Source organism: Piliocolobus tephrosceles, chromosome 12, assembly GCF_002776525.5.
Source record: "Piliocolobus tephrosceles isolate RC106 chromosome 12, ASM277652v3, whole genome shotgun sequence".
Lineage (NCBI taxonomy): Eukaryota > Metazoa > Chordata > Mammalia > Primates > Cercopithecidae > Piliocolobus > Piliocolobus tephrosceles.
In genome coordinates, this window is record NC_045445.1 from 116,355,774 (window position 1) to 116,374,114 (window position 18,341).

The 18,341-nt window shown below is 35.9% G+C and overlaps 1 protein-coding gene across 1 annotated transcript in view; it reads left to right on the top strand.

Annotated features, from left to right (window-relative positions):
- Positions 1-18,341, top strand: part of DMD (dystrophin) — a 2,292,995-nt gene that overhangs the window by 1,670,294 nt on the left and 604,360 nt on the right. The window contains 1 exon segment of the mRNA XM_026451980.1: positions 10,378-10,495. Coding sequence (XP_026307765.1) covers positions 10,378-10,495 — 118 coding nt within the window.

The following is an 18,341-nucleotide window of genomic DNA, read 5'->3' on the forward strand; positions in this document are numbered from 1 at the left end:
TTATTTATTTATTTATTTTTATTTTACTTTAAGTTCTGGGATACATGTGCAGAACGTGCAGGTTTGTTACATAGGTATACATGTATCATGGTGGTTTGCTTACTCATCAACCCAACATCCAGGTTTTAAGCCCCCAGTGCATTAGGTATTTGTCTTAATCCTCTCCCTCCCCTTGTCCCAAACCCCTCAACAGGCCCTGGTGTGTGATGTTCCCCTCCCTGTGTCCATGTGTTCTCACTGTTCAACTCCCACTTATGAGTGAGAACATGCAGTGTTAGGCTTAAGAGTTTTTTTAACTTCCCAAAATATCAACAAATTGAAACGTTACTACAAAGAAATAGAGAAATAAATTTCACAGACTGTCTTATTGTTTTTTAAGTTTGAATAGCTAATAGTGGTTTCTTAAACAGCTATCATATTTTTTTTATTTTTAAAGGTAGCCAAATGATCAGTGATTTTTATAATACAGATAAAGAATGCTTAGAAAAGGAACATGTGTTCTAGCAATTTCCACGCATTTCTGATTCGAATTACTTGTGTTTTTTTTGTTTTATGTTTATATTTTTAAGTTTTGTGAGTACATAGCAGGTGTATATATTTATTTGGTACATGAGATGTTTTGATACAGGCATGCAATGTGTAGTGAGCACATCATGGACAATGGGATATTCAACCCCTCAACCATTTATTCTTTATGTTCCAAACAATACAATTATACTCTTTTAGTTATTTTAAAATGTACAATTAAATCATTATTGACTATAGTCCCCCCATTGTACTATCAAATACTAGTTCTTACTCATTCTTTCTAACTAATTTTTTGTACCCATTAACTGTCCCCACCCCACTTCCACCTCCCCACCACCCTTCCCATCCTCTGGTAACCATCCTTCTACTCTCTATGTCCATGAGTTCAATTGTTTTCCATTTTAAATCCCACAGATAAGTGAGAACATGCAACGTTTGTCTTTCTGTGTCTAATTTATTTCACTTAACGTAATGACCTCCATTTCCAACAATGTTGTTGCAGATGACAGAATCTCATTCTTTTTGTGGCTGAATAGTACTCCATTGTGCATAGGTACCACATTTTATTTGCCCGTTCATCTACTGATGGACACTTAGGTTGCTTCTAAATTTTGGCTATTGTGAATAATGCTGCAATAAACATTGGAGTGCAGATAGCTCTTCAATATACTGATTCATTTTCTTTTGGGTGTATACCCAACAATGGGATTGCTATATTATATGGTAGCTCTATTTTTAGTTTTTTGAGAAACCTCCAAACTGTTCTCCATAGTGGTGGTACTAATTTACATTTCCACCAACAGTATATAAGGGTTCCTTTCTCTTCACAACCTTGTCAGCATTCGTTATTGCCTGTCTTTTGGATATAAGCCATTTTAACGAGGGTGAGATAATATGTCATTGTAATTTTGATTTTCATTTCTCTGGTTATCGATAATTCAATGATGTTGAGCACCTTTTCATATGCTTGTTTGCCATTTGTATGTATTCTTGATCTCTCCCAAGTCTCTAATTATTTGTTTCTTGTACCACTGTTTCCCTTTATTGTAGTCAGCGATTTGGTCAATCAACACTTTTTACTTATGGGTATCTGTTAACTATATTTCTAGGAATGGACCAAGAATTGAGAAATGTATCCCAACCAGAAAGAACAAGACATATGGAGGTGCAGGATTACTAAAAGCTTTGCTCCTATAGCCTTAGTTTTCTTCTGCAAGTTCGCTGCTTCCCAGTTGTCCTTGTGATAAACTTCAAAACCTCAAACTGATTTTTAAAAAGCCAATAGTACACTGCTTCCACTATGTCTACCTAAGGTTATCTGCCATTATTTGTAAAGAATTCTAGACTCTAGCTAACCCATTTGAGGCTTTAGTTTACATCCATGCTTTTGCTCATGTCTGTCTTTCCCTTATAATGTTCTTCTCATTCTCTAGCCAAATCTTCCAAAGTTCAACCGTAGTGTTGTACTTCATATGAAGTCTTTGCTGAGAATTCCTATATGTGGTCATTTCCTTCACTGATTTGTTTCAATAGTTGTGGTCATTATTATTATTTTTCTTTTGATACTGTTGCTGGATACTTTCTCAGATCCAATCTCCAATGTGTTGTTCTACCCTAGGAGGCTGACGAATATGGCAGCAGCGTTGGGCTTGCTTCTCTATTGGCTTGGTCCTTCTGTTGGGAGGCATCAGCAGATCAATGGATGAGAGGAGAGTGAGTCAAGGGATGGCTAGGTTCCTTTACTCACAGCCCCAGCTCCTGTCAAGAGGTCTTCTCCCTGCAGCTACTTCTCAGATTCTACTAACTAGTCCCTCCCCTTAGCCTTTCAGGCCTTGAGGAGGAAAGCCTCCTCATCCTAGTTTGAATTAACTATTTATTGCAAGAACCATGACTGATTCAGAATATAATCTGTCCTTGAATAAAATAATTTCCCCTTTTGTATTCTCATTTCGTATCCCTGTCCCTTTATTCATTCCTATATTGTATCATACTATCATATAGCTACTTTGTATTATACTATGACATAAGTACCTTGTAAGTATAACATGCTATATTATGGTTCTTAAGTGTGTGGGCTTTGGGGCCAACTTACCTATGTCAGAAGTTCTGCCACTTATTAACATGTGATCCTAGACAAATTGTTTAACTTCTTTTCCATTCATTTTCTTTACTGGTAAAATAGGGACAATATTAGTACCCACCTCACAGAGTATTATGATAATTACATTGACTAACAGTTTTTATTTAAAACTTTTTTGTTCTTACTATGAAATGGGAAATGTTCTAAACACCTTACAAATATTAACTCTATTAATTCTCATAATGAATCTGAGAGGTAAAGACTCAGTATCTCCATTTCACAGTGCTGGAAATGACACAGACAGCATTTAAGTAACATAGTGAAAATAGTAAACCTAATAAGTGGCAGCCAGTATGCAAATTCAGAAAGCCTGACTCAAGAGTTCATTCTTTTAACCAGTATGCAGTGGTAGACTCTTTTGGCATATGGTATGCACTCAATAAACAACTATTGCTGTTGTTATTGGTATTACTTCCCATTGTATTATTACACAAAAAATAATTGTTTATCAGTATTTTTTTGCTAGATTATAAGTTCCTTGAAAAAAGAAGACAAGTTTTATTTGTCTGTGTGTACTAGCTGAGTGCTTGGCAAATAGTTGCAGTTTAGTAAATGTTTCTAAAACAAATTATCAGTTGTTTCTTGCATATTTCCCAAGTCCATCCTAGCCTTGGAAACAACTAATACTTAGCTAAACCTAGAGATGTCATTTGAGATTTCAGCAGCCATCATTGTTGCTGAAGCCATAGGATCTCCTTTTTCTCTCCAATTTCTTCCTCAGATGATTCACCACTTACACTTTATAGTTTCCCTACTTCATTTTTCCTGTAGTGACTTTTGTTCTCCAATAACCATTGATAGTGATGACAGTCCTATCTTTGAACCACTTCTAACTGTCCTGTTCTGCTTTCCCTGAGGCCAGATTTCCCCCTAAATACATTTTTTAGCTTCATAACTGTTCCTTCCAGAAATTTGAAATGCATTTTCAGGAATTAAGCAAGATGAATTTGATTGACATCATTGAATTTGTGTTTAAGTGTGTTCTTCCCATCAACAATTAACCAGTGCTTCAGCCAAGACACATAACTTTTATTCTCCACTAATCTTAGGGTTGAGGTCACAATCAGGTATGTAATTTGTGGAGCCCAGTGAAAAATGAAAACACAGGACCCTTGGTTAAAAAAATTATTAAGAATTTCAAGATGGCAACAGTAGAGCATGAAACCAAGTATGAATCCCTTCTAATGCAGATCCTTGTGTAACTAACTACACAAGTTATACATTTAAGAATCTACTCCTGGTTGAGGTCTCTGTCTACCCAGGGCACTTCTCACTCAGAGAGGTGGAATAATCTTAACTTTCTGTCTTCCATCGTCTGGAAACTTGCCCCAAAGTTCGTTTTGCCATGTCTTTCAGCAAACCTAGTTGTTGTTATCTGTAAAGGATTCCTGGTGGCTTGCTTTAGTTTCCTACAGTTCTTGAGCTACATGTGTTGAATGGAACTCCACAATTACCATGTAACACGTCTGAATACTCTTATTTTCCTCCAGTTAAATTGTGCGCTCTTTGGAAATAATGGTCATGCACCTGCCTTAGTGATTTCTAAATAGAGGTAGTATGTAAAAATATATATTTACTTGAATTGCATCTTAAGAGGCCAGCCCGTGGGAGGCATGAAGAAATCTGTGTTACTAATTAATATTCAATAATTGACAGTTACATATTCAGATAATAGTGTCATGGAACCATCATGTTACATGGACCTGAAGAGTTGATGAGAAGTTTAGGGCCTAGGAGGACAAAAGTGAGTGTATTAGTCAAGACCTGAGGTTTTATGTACCCAGACAGGATAAAATGGGACAATATTTTATTAGTGGAAATATCTGTGTAAAAGAAAATAAGGAGGAAGAAAATAAAAAGAAAATAAGGGAAGGTGCAAGAGACATTAGATGAAGACGCAATTCTGACCCTGCAAGGAAAAGAGAGGGAGAGAAGGCTGGGTGGAAGCATCCCAGTGTGCAGTCTAGTGGAAGGAAATTTTGGCAAAGCTGTTGGGAAGTCATTGAGGCAGAGCCAGGCAAAGGAGTCCCATGTGTCCCAAGTAAGGCTCTCTGCCTTAGTATTCCCACCACACCCAATCATTGGTGAGGAGCAGTCTGTGAGAAGCTTGGCTTTGGTGCAATGCAATCATGGATTTCAAAATGCAGTAACAGGAGTCCTCAGTCAGTTAAGACCCAATAATAGAAGGTCTGCATATTCTCATGGTGGCCACTTGGGTATGAGGAGCAGTGGTGTTTAAAACTATTTTGTATAATTTAAATAAAGAAAAGCTGAGGACTACTTAAGCTTGATTCCTTCAGAAGACTGTCTTTGGCCTTTATATTTCATGTGATATCTCTGCCATGTGCTCTGATAACTTTCCGTGTTTCCCCTACCATAATACCTCAGGTTATTGCAACTGCTTTTTCATTGCCTGTCATCACTCCTAGTTTGTTTTCTCTTTGAGAACAGGAATTATTTTCTCCTTCACTGCTACAGCCCCTGCACCTAGCTCAATGAGTGACACAACTGAAGCACGTAAAAAATTGCTGTAACTCAAATTTCGGGGATATTCTACAAAATACCTGGCCTCTATTGGTCAAAACTGTCACTGTTATAAAGTTCAAAGAAAGGCAAATAACTATTTCAACTTAAAAGGGACTAAGGAGATACGACAACTAAAAGCATAAGCCTGGACCAGACAAGGAAATAAAAATATAACTATAAAGCTCATTAATGGGTTAATTGTCATACTCTGAATAGAGAATATGGATAAGATTATGGTACTAAAGCCATGCTAAATTTCCTGACTTTGAGCTGAGGTTATTTAAGAGAATGTCTTTGCTATTAAGAAATAAAACCTAAAGTATTTAAGGGTAAAGGGTATGATATCTGCAAATTATTCTCAAATGATTCAGAAAAAAAAAATATATATATAATATTACATATACAGTTATATATCTACACACACAGAGAGAATGATAAAATGATAAATGATTTAAAATAATGTGGCAAAATGTTAACAAATGGTGAATCTGGGTAAGGGGTACATGGGAGTTCTTTATCTTGCAAATATTCTGCAGGCTTGAAATTATGTAAAAATAAAATGTATCTTATAAAGTATTTATGCAGTGAATAAAGAACAAAAAAAGGATAACTGCAGTTAGAAGATGTTTATGAAGTTGGTTATGAAGATTCTTAAGAAGTTACCAATGGAGGTGCTGGTAGAACATTCAAAAAAGAAGTAGGGAAGGTTGGCCAAGTAGGAAAATATCAATATCCAAGCCAGTATAAAATGGAAATGAGAAGTAAGGAAGTAAGTGGAAGACAATAAGGATGGTTTTCGATTTGGCCACTCTATTTGGAGAGGCATCCAAATGCAAGAATAGAAGCCAGAAGAAGATGCTCAGTGAGATGGTTGAAAGCTAGACAGATTACTAGCATCCCCACCAGTAAAACCCTTTCAGTAACTAGAAAGGCTGCAATTTAGTACCTCCCTGACTTCTATGCTTATTTTCTTCAATACATAAAATGGTTCCATAAACTCTTTTACCTTCTGAATTCTTAATATTAATTTTTTGAAGTTGTAAATAAAGTAGCATCAGTTCTACATTGTTACATTTCAGCTTAATTCATATTTATTTACTGAAAATGGGAACATTTGAAAAATCATGGGCATTTATACTATGTAGATTGTTGATTTTTATAGAAAAATATAAAAATATGACAAGTTTGATTTTTAAAGTCTTTTCTTAGACATATAAGTACTAAATATTCAACTCAACGTAGAGTTTTTTTGTTTTGTTTTGTTTTTTGAGATGGAGTCTCGCTCTGTAGCCTAGGCTGGAGTGCAGTGGCACAATCTCAGCTCACTGCGAGCTCCGCCTCCCGGGTTCATGCCATTCTCCTGCCTCAGCCTCCCAAGCAGCTGGGACCACAGGTGCCCGCCACCACACCTGGCTAATTTTTTGTATTTTTAGTAGAGATGGGGTTTCACCATGTTAGCCAGGATGGTCTCCATCTCCTGACCTTGTGATCTGCCCGACTCAGCCTCCCAAAGTGCTGGGATTACAGGCGTGAGCCACCACGCCCGGCAGCATATAGTTTTTATTTGAGTATTATTTAGGTGGAATTCCATTTTAATAAATAGAATAACAAATTGTAATTTTGTCTAAAAGCCTAAAATGCCCTAGTTATAATATGTATGGTTTCACTGTTTAACTTCCTATTTCATAAGGTTGCTATTTATAACCACTTCACTCAACTCTGGGGGGATTAAAGATTAAAGACTTCTGATTCACTTTGTATTTGAAGAATTTTTTTTTTTCCTCCATCTTTACTCAGCTAGTGGAATCCATGATGAATTCTCATCTCCAAGGGGTAAGCTGTTTTTAGTAAAGCCCAGTAGCTGACTTATGACTCCTTAGAAATAGCATTGATTCCTTCCTTCTCCTGTGTTTTGTTTCTTCTAGAATGATAGAATCCATGTAGACACAATCAATTATCATGCTTAGGTACTGGTAAGCATGTAATGGTTTTAGTTTTGTTCACTTAAGTTATTTGTGTAACAACTATCTGGGATCATATCAGAGAAATAAATAAGCACAATTAGCATTCTACTTGTTTGTTATGACTAAAGCTAGGTTGAGGAAACAGAAAAGAACCAGAGGTCATATGAGGATGAAAATAATACTAGGAACAGCATGTTTGGGAGAGTAACATCTGATAGGGGTAGCAGATTGGGGGTAGAGAACAGAATTTGGTAGATGGATATTTTGGAGGCAAGTAGTTTGAGTAATGATTAGATCTAAGGTGTTTTCTCATCTGTGGGTGGCTGGAAGGAATAGAGATGAAGGTGAGTTTATTTGAGAAGTTCTGGAATTATAAAACTAAGTTGTGAAGTCAAATAAATTATAGTAGCAAGTAAAGAGAATACACTAAAAAGGAAACCAAATGAAAAATAATCATTGCTCTCACTATATGTTTGTGTTCTTATTAGCAAGAAATTATTTTAACCACTGTTTTTATAGTGTCTTAATGAAAAAATATGGAAGTGAAGTGTATGCCATATTAAACCCCTCTCTTTATTTCTAGAAAGGGAATCAAAGGAGAAAATTCTCATTCTGCTATACTAAAAGACCACTAAGTAAAGAGCCTATTAGTGTATGATAAATCCCATAGCAATATACATTATTATTTTACAGCTTCTTTGTTGAAATGAATGTTTGTATGTGTTGACCAAAGAGTGGGATAAAAAGTTGAAATTTTGTTTTGAAATATTTTAGAAATGCATAGTTGTATTGCAGTTGTGAATCTCCTTAGATTTTTAAGGAGGCTGCTTCAAAGGATGTCATTAATAATCTTCTCAGGTGCTTACAAAGCATGTGTCTGTCAGCAGAATTAGAGAATCACCCAGCTAGAGAACAGGTTTCACAATACCCTGAGACCTATTTTGTTCATTAGAGAGGAAAATGGCTTGTTTTGAGTCTAAGTTGACATGCTTGCTAATTTCAGCAATAAAAGTTGTTCATTATGGTCAGGTTTAATTTAGAGCCTGGTAAGCTTCAGATTAAAGTTGATCAAGTTACTTTTACAACACATTTCTTAAATGAACTTTGAAATCTTAAAAGAAGGAAAAAATGTATAGCAAACATTGAGTAATGTATCTAAAACTGAGAAGCAAAAAAATCTGGTTATTTGAGGGTGAATTAATATCAAATCAAAGAAGAACAACCCAATAAAGATAATCTTTGTTATATAAAAATTTCCAAGTATCAAAAAACACAATTTTTCATTTAAGATACACACTATACTGAACATATTTGTCCACTGCCACATGCATAGTGCCTAGAATAGTGCCCAGTGCTTAAAAATATTTATTAAAATGAATGGATGAGTAAATGAATTAATGTATTTTGCCAGCTCTGTGTATTTAAAGTTCTTTGTTAACTTTGAGGTGAAAATTTGACTTCATCTGAGATTTCTGGGTAAGTCCGTTTTAAAAATTCTGTTGAACATATTCAAACATTTTAGAGTAGGCAATTCCAAAGCAACCTTTCAGCTTCCCATGTCACAGATGACCAGAGTTTCACATTCTAACACTGGAAAACATCTTATTTCATAAAATCTATCTGCTACTATATGGTTCCTACTTTAAAATTTGTTCAGTACTCTCCAACTGACTTATGCCACTTACTTCAATAGCTGTCTTTGGCAGTTTGTTCCATATTTCAAACACTCTTTTGTATAAAGAAACCATAAAAGTTAGAAACCTGAAAATTGGATTTTTCTTCTGAGTAATCACAGCTTACAAATGTGGAAAATGTGTTAAAAGTTAGCCCCTCCAATTTTTCAATACAGAGAGGAGAAAGTGCCTGGAGTAGATGTACAATGTTTGGATAAGTTTGTTGCATTATTTTACTATTACCAAAAGCAATTGAGTTTAAATCACAAAGCCCGTCTCCCTACCTCTTCACAAAAGAAACACTATGTAATGATCAAAATTTGGCCTTTCCAAAACCAAAAATGATTAGAAAATCAGCAGGAGTCAAAGAACAGAGTAAATAACTAAGTTTCATATAAGTTTCAGATGCATTACTATCTACCACTTTCATCTCTTCATCTTCATTGGCTTCATGTGGTAGAACATCATATTTAAAATTATACAAACTTGCTGGCTTGTTTACTAGTGTGGTTGTTATAAGAAAAAAATGAGAAAATGTAGATAAAACATCTGTCACATATTGCTTACAAACTAACAGTAAATATTACTTTTATTTTCCCCAATTAAAATAAAATTTATTGAATTTTAGAACCAGAGTTAGTCAGATGCCTTTTTTTCATCAATTTCCTCATAAATATCTCTGTGATTTTGGTCCTTAAATCCAGAGAGACTAAGATGACAGAGACAATAGACACTGAAGAAAGGGAAGAATATCTTAATGGTTTACATTACTACCTATAAGTTAAAAATTGTTGCCTTTGTTATATTTGTATTTTTATTTAAAATAGTGCTATATTAAAGTCATTTATAATACAGGGAAATAGGAATACTAACCTCTAATCTGATGCTTTCCAAACCTGCCTAAATCATAAAAGTTAATTAGATAATTTATTTAAAATGCAAGATTTGCAGCCCTTTCCACTACATATTCATTAGTTCTGGGGTGAGGCAAAAAGGTTTGGTGATTCTTATGGACAGGCAGCTTAGGAGAAAACCTGATTTAGCTCATCTACTTCACCTTTTCGTTTGACGGGTGAGGAATCTCAGGGTACAGTGAAGTTAAATAAGTAATATCTCTTAAATTGGTTCTGTGCTTTTTCTGTTTTTAAAATAAATATACCTTAATTTTGACATCACACAGAATGATATTATAAGTATAAATAGCTATCTATCTTTTAAATACATTGTCGTAATTCAGAATAACATTTCTTACTCAAGGCACTCTTACAGTGGTTTAAGTAATCCGAGGTACTCTGGAATGACTCCATGTGAGCCTTTAAATAAAGGAGAAAATCTATAATCAAGATTTTCATTTGAAATATTTTTGATATCTAAGAATGAAACGTATTTCCTGTTAAATTGTTTTCTATAAACCCTTACACAGTGACATCTTTTTTATTTCTAAAAGTGTTTTGGCTGGTCTTACAACTATATTTTACTTTGTATTATGTAAAAGGAATACACAACACTGAAGAACCCCGATACTAAGCGGTATTTGTTCTTACAGGCAACAGTGCAGGATTTGGAACAGAGGCGCCCCCAGTTGGAAGAACTCATTACTGCTGCCCAAAATTTGAAAAACAAGACCAGCAATCAAGAGGCTAGAACAATCATTACGGATCGAAGTAAGTTTTCTAACAAGCATGGGACACTCAAAGCAAGACGCATGCCAAGTTTCAATAACAACTTAAGTTCATATACCCCCTTCACATTTATAAACATAATGTGAAATAATTGTAAATGATAACAATTGTGCTGAGATTTTCAGTCCATACTGTTACCTTTTAATAACTGAATGTAATTCCTTTGAATAGAAGAAATACATTTTTAAATCAATTTAGGGCTTATATAGTTGCAAAGCATGCAGTGATGGGTGTGGTGACCACAGTGTGGCAGAACATTTGTTCTTTAGTTGTCATCTGGCCTGGCATCCATGGAGATGCCAGTCTCTCCCTCATATCCTTGGTTGTTGGTCTAAGCAGGCAGTGACTTCTTCCTGGGTCACCTTTCATTCCCGTCTGCAGTGACTTTCAGATCTGGATATGTCTCTGCTACTTTGATGCCCCCATTTTTTAATATCAAAAATCATCGTACTGTACCTTATGCCATACTAGGGTGGGCAGGAACTTTGGTAAGACCCATCTGACTAGATGCTGTGCATATTCTTTTCTTCTGACATACACTCCTATATGTTTAATGGGGAGAGTGATTCACAGTGATTGTGTGTTGTGTCAGTGGGTTTCCACGGGGTCAGGAAGAGTGATAGAGGAAGGAGCAGGGGAAACTCGCCACCCGGTTTCCCTCAGAGATTCTCCTCAGAAATGAGGTCCAGGTCAGCTCTGCTTTCAGGTTCTCTCAGATCTCTCTGGGTTTCTTCACTTCTCTCTACCTTCCTTCCCTCCAGGGACACACACTGGTATTGAATTGTCTTGCTTCCTCCGCAATATCCCCTCATTTTCCTTCCTATAACCCGAGGAATCCTTTGTAGTGCAGGAAGGAGGAAAACCTTTCAGCCATCTTTTTTTTCTGTCTTTGAAATCTTTTGTCTTTTACCAGGCCTAGACTTTTGAAACTCGGAAACCATGAGAATCTATGTCTTCATAATTTATATTCTGCTATGTTAACCCTTCCCCAAGGAAATGACTAGTTGTCAATATGTTGGGGAAAGTGAAAGAGTAACCAGAGTAAAAGGTTAATATTTTAAAATATTATTAGTCATACTTCCACATATTGGGTAAATACTTATTGATAATAGCTAGTATTTATTCAGTACCTCAGAAGCATTAGAGAGTGTGTGCACGTGTGTGTGTTTCTGTGTGTTTGTATGTACAAAATCTTTACAGAATCTTGTGAGCTATATTTTATAATCCCCATTTTACAGATGAGAAAACAGGTTCCAAGATCAGTTATTCAAATTGCTGAAGTTTACAAAACAAGCAAAGAACAGAGCTTGGAATGTGTAAATGTCTCTTTCAGGCTTGAAAATCTGTGCTCTTTCTAGTATGTTTACCATTTCCCATCTTGTTTTGTTGCTTTTGTTAATGACCTTAATCACTTGACTAAGACTAAATACTTCTTTTGTCTGCAATTATGTATGTTTTGATTCACTTCCTAAAGACATGTCTTCTTTCAGATGTGGGGATTGCTAATTAACATAGGCTGTTCTTGGTTTTGAAAGTTTAACTCTTCATTGTTCCTTAAACAATGACTGTGGATGTATGCTAATGCATTATTTTAGTAACACTAGCCACTATAACAGGTAATCTCCCAAATCTTGGAGGCTTACTGCAGTAGAAATTTACTTCTTATTTTAGTGCAGTCCAAAATAAGCAGCCCTCTTTGAAGTCATTCAGGAACCCAAACTCCTTCCATCTTTTGTGTTCAGAGCATAAGACTCATACGCATTTAATGGGCAGATGAAGAAAGTATTACTCATGAAAATTTGTCATGAGCCAGGCCTGGAAATGGTGTGTGTTAATTTTGTTCGTATTCTGTTGGATGGACCTTGTCACATGGTCACACCTAACTGCGAGGGAACTATGGGAATAGTGTACACTGTTGAGCCTAGGAAGAGGAACAGATTTGGTAAGAAACTAGTCAACCTCTGCATAGCTAATTTGAACAAGGAAGAATGCACTTATATTCTATAAGTTTGTGTAAATTATAGGATGTCATATCTATAACTTGCAAGGCAAGAGCAAAATTGCCTTGTAATGACCAACATAGATAGCTGTACAATTGATTTAGCAGAGCATTCCTCCACCATACTGGAGCCTTGAGGGTTCTCCAACAGGTTGCAACACACTGACCCAAAAGAGTGAATCTTAATGAGTGATTTGCTCAATATGAGACTGAATTCCCATTACACAGATAAGTGATCAGTTTCTTGCCTGAGACATATGGAAATTTGGCAATGATGTTTATGCAAATCTGAACATACTATACGGAGAGTCATTTGTTATTTTACTAATGAAAAATAACTTCAATTTTTTCCCTAAGAGGAAAATAACATGAATGTATTATACAGTATTTGTTCAACATTGTCTGAACATTTTCCATTATCCCCTGCATTTTTTTTATATTGCATTGACTTTTTCATGATAGAGATTAAAATTGAATGACCAGAGGGCAAGTTTGTATCTCTCTGCCAATATTCAGTGATTTGAATAGTTCTTCTTTTCTAAGCTTTTGTATTTTAGGAATGAATACCTTTATGAATATTGGCAGCATAGTGGAAAGACTCTAATCCAAATGGTCCAAGCAAGCATTTTCTTAAAAGCAAGTGTCTGTCGAGACGTGTCATATTGCTTATTAAGAGCCTAAGCTGGAATCTTAGTTCCAAATATGCCTGGAGCCTCTAAATGGTACCAGGATATTCTGACAAGATATGTTTATCTAAACAATGTCATTTGCAGCCCTGCTACACTTCGGTTTATCTCTCCATCTGAAATCTATAAAATGGGATGGAAATTCAATACTCATAAACTTTCAATCGTATTCAAAATAGAATTTTTCTTAGTAAAGATTTGGTTTTCAGGGAAAGGACAGAAATAAAATACTTGCTCATAAAATTGTGTTTTCTCATTTGATGATTTTGGTCTTCCTTTTTATTGCCATGAAACTTCTAGAAATACTCAAAAAGAAATCAGCTAAATAAAGAAAAAATAGTTAATATATGTGTGTAATACTATATTGAAACATTTTTCTTTCTTTGGTAAATCCCATTTCATAACTCTGAACAGTTGGGAAAATCTATACATAGTTATTGCAGTCTATCAAGAGAAAAGTTCGGTACAAAGCTATTTCTGTCTACTAGAAATATTCATGTTAAAATTCAAGTAATTGGGTGTGCAAGCCACCACCATGTTTTACTATATGAAACTATTACCATGGTATCTGTTGTATTCAGGTAATTATATTGATGGAAATCATGAGGTAATAATCTAGGTAAGAGAATACATTTTATCTAAATGCGATCAAATGAAAAATTCTCCCTCTTTCTAATGTTCAAATTGCTGATTTTTCTTTAACTCTTTGGTTTCTGAATTTGCCAATCATTCCTGGTCATTTTCTTCTGCAAAAGGGCTCGGTCAGGGGACCAAAAGCAGGTAAGATTAGAAGAATTTAAATTTTCTTCCTTGGAGGCGTCTGAATTATATGAAACTCTTGTTCATATCTATTAATACTGCAAAGCATAATACCATAATACCTTGCATAGCACTGAAGAGGATTTGGAAAGAAAGAACGGCTTCCTTTTATCATTCTGTTTATTTCACAAATAATATTGGTGAATGCCGTTCCTGTAACATTTGGATTTAAGAGCCTTGTTTCTGTAGCTTCTCCCTCTGTAACCCCCACCACTACCATTTCAGGGTTACACAGCAATAGCATGCATTACTTTAAAAGGCAGGCTGCCTAGACTGGCCACTTGTTAGTTTTGTAACCTTGAACAAATGACTAATCTCAGTAAACTATCTGCCCTTAGTTTCCTTCTCTGTAAAATAGGCTCACTTATAGCTATCTCATGGGTCAGGAGGATTAGATGAAATAATTAATGTAGAACACTGAGATCAGAGTTGTAGTAAAAGCTCAGTGAATGTTGGCATTTGTTATTTTAACTATACTCTATTGGGGTGCTTTGAATGTTTAGTGCAAAATATTTAATGAGCTTTTTGGTAGCTGTTTAGTTATTTCACCCCACCCCCACCACCCCAGAAAGAGAGATTTAAAAGGCAGACAGGAGAAGGTTGCTTTGGAAAAGATGGAATAAGACATATAAATAGAATTAAACAAATATTTGGGAAAGCCTTTTGTGGGAAATACTGCAAAAGTTTTATTATTCTCTATAAATGTAGTAGCTAGATATTACTATTCTCATTTTAGAGACAGAAAACTGAGACTCAGAGAGCTTACGTAACTTGTCTAGGGTCTTAGGAACATGACAAGTGAGGAAGTAGAATTCAAGCCCATGTCTATATGATTTTAAAGCCTGAGACACATCAAATGGAAAAGGCTGGTTTGTCAAAAAAAAGGAAGATATATTTATCTGACAACTTAAAATATTAGGACTAACCTCAGGTTATTATAGTCTTGGTATACATTTTTTGCTGCTCCTATTTATACTTTTGACTTCTATGTATTTGAGTGTCTAACCAAAGGATTGTCTTTTGCATGTGTTGGAGATGTACAGACTGGTGGACCCCAATGATCTATTAGCTGTGTAACCTTAGCCAAGTTAATTCTCTTTCCTAAACTGTGGTTCTCTCATCTGTCATGTGGAGCTAATAATAGTACTTATGCTGGTAGGGTAATTAAGAAAGTAAAATTACTGGTGTTTCTAAAGTAAATATGTGGCACATATTAGGTGCTCATTAAATGGTACATATTGTTATGATGAGATGGATTTGGTACAGAGAGAACCGGAGATGGGAAGAATATGAAGGGTGTATAATGTGGCCTTTTAAACCAAGGGAAGGACTTCTGAAACAGAATTCCAAGTTTTAAGAGGGAGTTGTTTATTTTGGAATTATTTTTTCAGCTAAGGATTTTTCAACCCAGTCCAGAATTTTTCGAGAAATTTAGTGATAGCTTATAAATTTTAAGAAAAAGAGTTCATATTATATTGCATAAAGAATGGGTATATAGGGCCATAGAAGGGGAGAATGTTCTTCTGTATGAGAATAAAAAAAAAACTCTCACATGATTTTTGAATTAACTGACAGTTTTATAGCAGCTTTGTCAACCCATCATTCATTGCTGCAACCAAATGTATGAAATCCTTCATGGCGAAATAAAAAGGCTCTGTTGTTCTCCACATTTTTATGAAATCTCTGTTGCTAACGAAATGCCAGCCAATATCTTCCTCTCAGGTATTGTCTATTAGAGAGTTGCTTATTTTGGAAGAAGTGGAGTCAACCATATAAATTTCCTCCTTTTGACATCTAGCACCTGCTGTCAACCTGTTATAGCTACGAGCAGCTCTCAAAATTTACATCCACTAGGATGCCGCTGGCAACCAAAGAGTTCAGTTCAGTTCAGCAAACATTTGAATGCTTACTCTGTGCTATCTAACATCATAGATGGTAGAGGGGATACAAGAAAAAAGTAAGATTCAGCCTTTGTCTTTAAAGAGCTCACAATCAAATGTGGGTACTTGGACAAGTATATTTAGGCAAGGCAGTTTAGGATAGGTCCTTCAGTAGAGCAGTATTACAAAATATTGAGAGAAAACTAGAGGAGGAGTTTTAAATGAGGGCTTAGTGGAATGCTTCCAGGAGGAGGCTGAATTTGACCTGGTCATGAATAAGACTTTGAAAAGCAGAAGGAAGCTGGAGAGGGAAGGGTATTTCAGGAATTGATGACAAGAGAGTTCGTAATTAAACCTGTTAACAGTGGGGGTGGAAGAGGAATATCAGCATGAGTGTGTGTGTGTGTGTGTGTGTGTGTGTGTGTGTGTTGTGGAGGATAAGGGAGTAAATGAAGTCAGTGAGACCAGTTAGGCAAGAGAGCCCAAGCTGGATCAGTGACCATGGAGTAAAAAGAAAGAAGTGAAATTGAGACATAAGGTGGAGCTAGAATTAACAGGATTTTGACATTGATTGCATGTATGAAACTGTCAATCTAAGAGAAGGCCTGCCTCTAAGAGTTGGAGATTTAGTTCTTTGGAAGATTAATGTCATAACCAGAGACAAACTCAGGACAAGGAGTTGATTATGGGAGACAAAGTAATGTGCTTAACGTGAAGCTATATGACCATACTGAGATTTTAAAGAAATGGTCGAAAACATGGACATTGCAGGAGTGATGTTCCTTTTGGACATGAATTTGAAAGTTACCTGGAGTGGCCGAGCTTGCACAGAGAAAGGGTACCTGGTGCAAAGAAAAGTGAACCTAGGAAAAAGCCTAGAGGTTGGTTTACATTTAAGAAATTTGAGAAGAGGTAGCACCACCCACCCCTACGCAGCCCCAAACCCTGCCAACTTACAATATAGGTGCATTTAGACACACACTGAATAATACTTTTTTTTTTTTCTTTTTGAGACAGAGTCCCGCTCCATTGCCCAGGCTGGAGTGCAGTGGTGCCATCTTCGCTCACTGCAACTCCACTTCCCAGATTCAAGTGATTATCTTGCCTTATCCTCCAGAGTAGCTGGGATTACAGGCTCCCACCACCATGCCCAGCTAATTTTTTTTGTATTTCTAGTAGACATGTGGTTTCATCATGTTGACCAGACTGGTCTCAAACTCTTGACTTCAGGTAATCTGCCTGCCTCCCAGAATGCTGGGATTACAGATCTGAGCCACCATGCCCGGCCTGAATAATGAATTTATAGGTGCCACCCTGTATGGTTTCCTTTTTCTGCTACTGTACAACCATTCAAGTAACATAAGTTTCATCCTAGTTCTTAATGATACTATGAATAAAGTACAGAAACTCTTTAGCTGAAGGTTAAAGATCGTTGTGTTTAGGTAGATCAGGTTTCTGAGGCAGCCGTCAGTATACCAGGGAAAGTAGCCATTACTATTTGCCTTGTAGGTCTAATGAATGCTTTAGCTTTTTATTTTTTATATGTCTAAGTTACTCTAAAAATTCTTATGGAAGAATAAAGAGATAGTGAAAGACAATCTTATGAGAAATTGTAATAAGAATTGAAATACAGGCCGGGCACGGTGGCTCACTCCTGTAATCCCAGCACTTTGGGAGGCTGAAGCGATGGATCACCTGAGGTCAGGAGCTTGAAACCAGCCTGGCTGACATGGTGAAACCCCATCTCTACTAAAAATATAAAAAAATTAGCCAGGCATGGTGGCGGGCACCTGTAATCCCAGCTACTCGGGAGGTCGAGGCAGGATAATTGCTTGAACCCGGGAGGCAGAGGTTGCACTGAGCCGAGATCACGCCATTGCACTCTAGCCTGGGCAACAAGAGTGAAACTCCATCTTAAATAAATAATAAATAATAAAAAAGAAATGCAACAAACTTTTTGTATCAAATAAATTTTGGTGCACAAGCATCACAAATGACGTAATATATCTGTCCCACATCCTTTAGCAAAACAGGATTATTAAAATTCTTACAGCTAAATATTATGTGGTGAAGTTCTTCCTGTTGAATAATTAAGTGGATTAAAATATCATATTTCCTTTCTGTCATTAGAAATATACTGTGCATTAATCAGTCCTTGTGCCTGAGAACATTTATCTAGGTTATCATCATCTGAAAACTCATAGTCCAATATTTCACCTGTATTATCAATTTCACCATTATCATTAGAGTTTAGAATGCTGCTTTCTGTCTCTTTGTATCTATCTTCTGTTGTATCTAATAATTAGTGTGTGTGTGTGTAGATATATATATATAGAGAGAGAGAGAGAGATAGATTGGTAATAATACTAATATATATAATAATATTGTGTGTATATATATATATATATATATATATATATATATATATATACACACACACATAC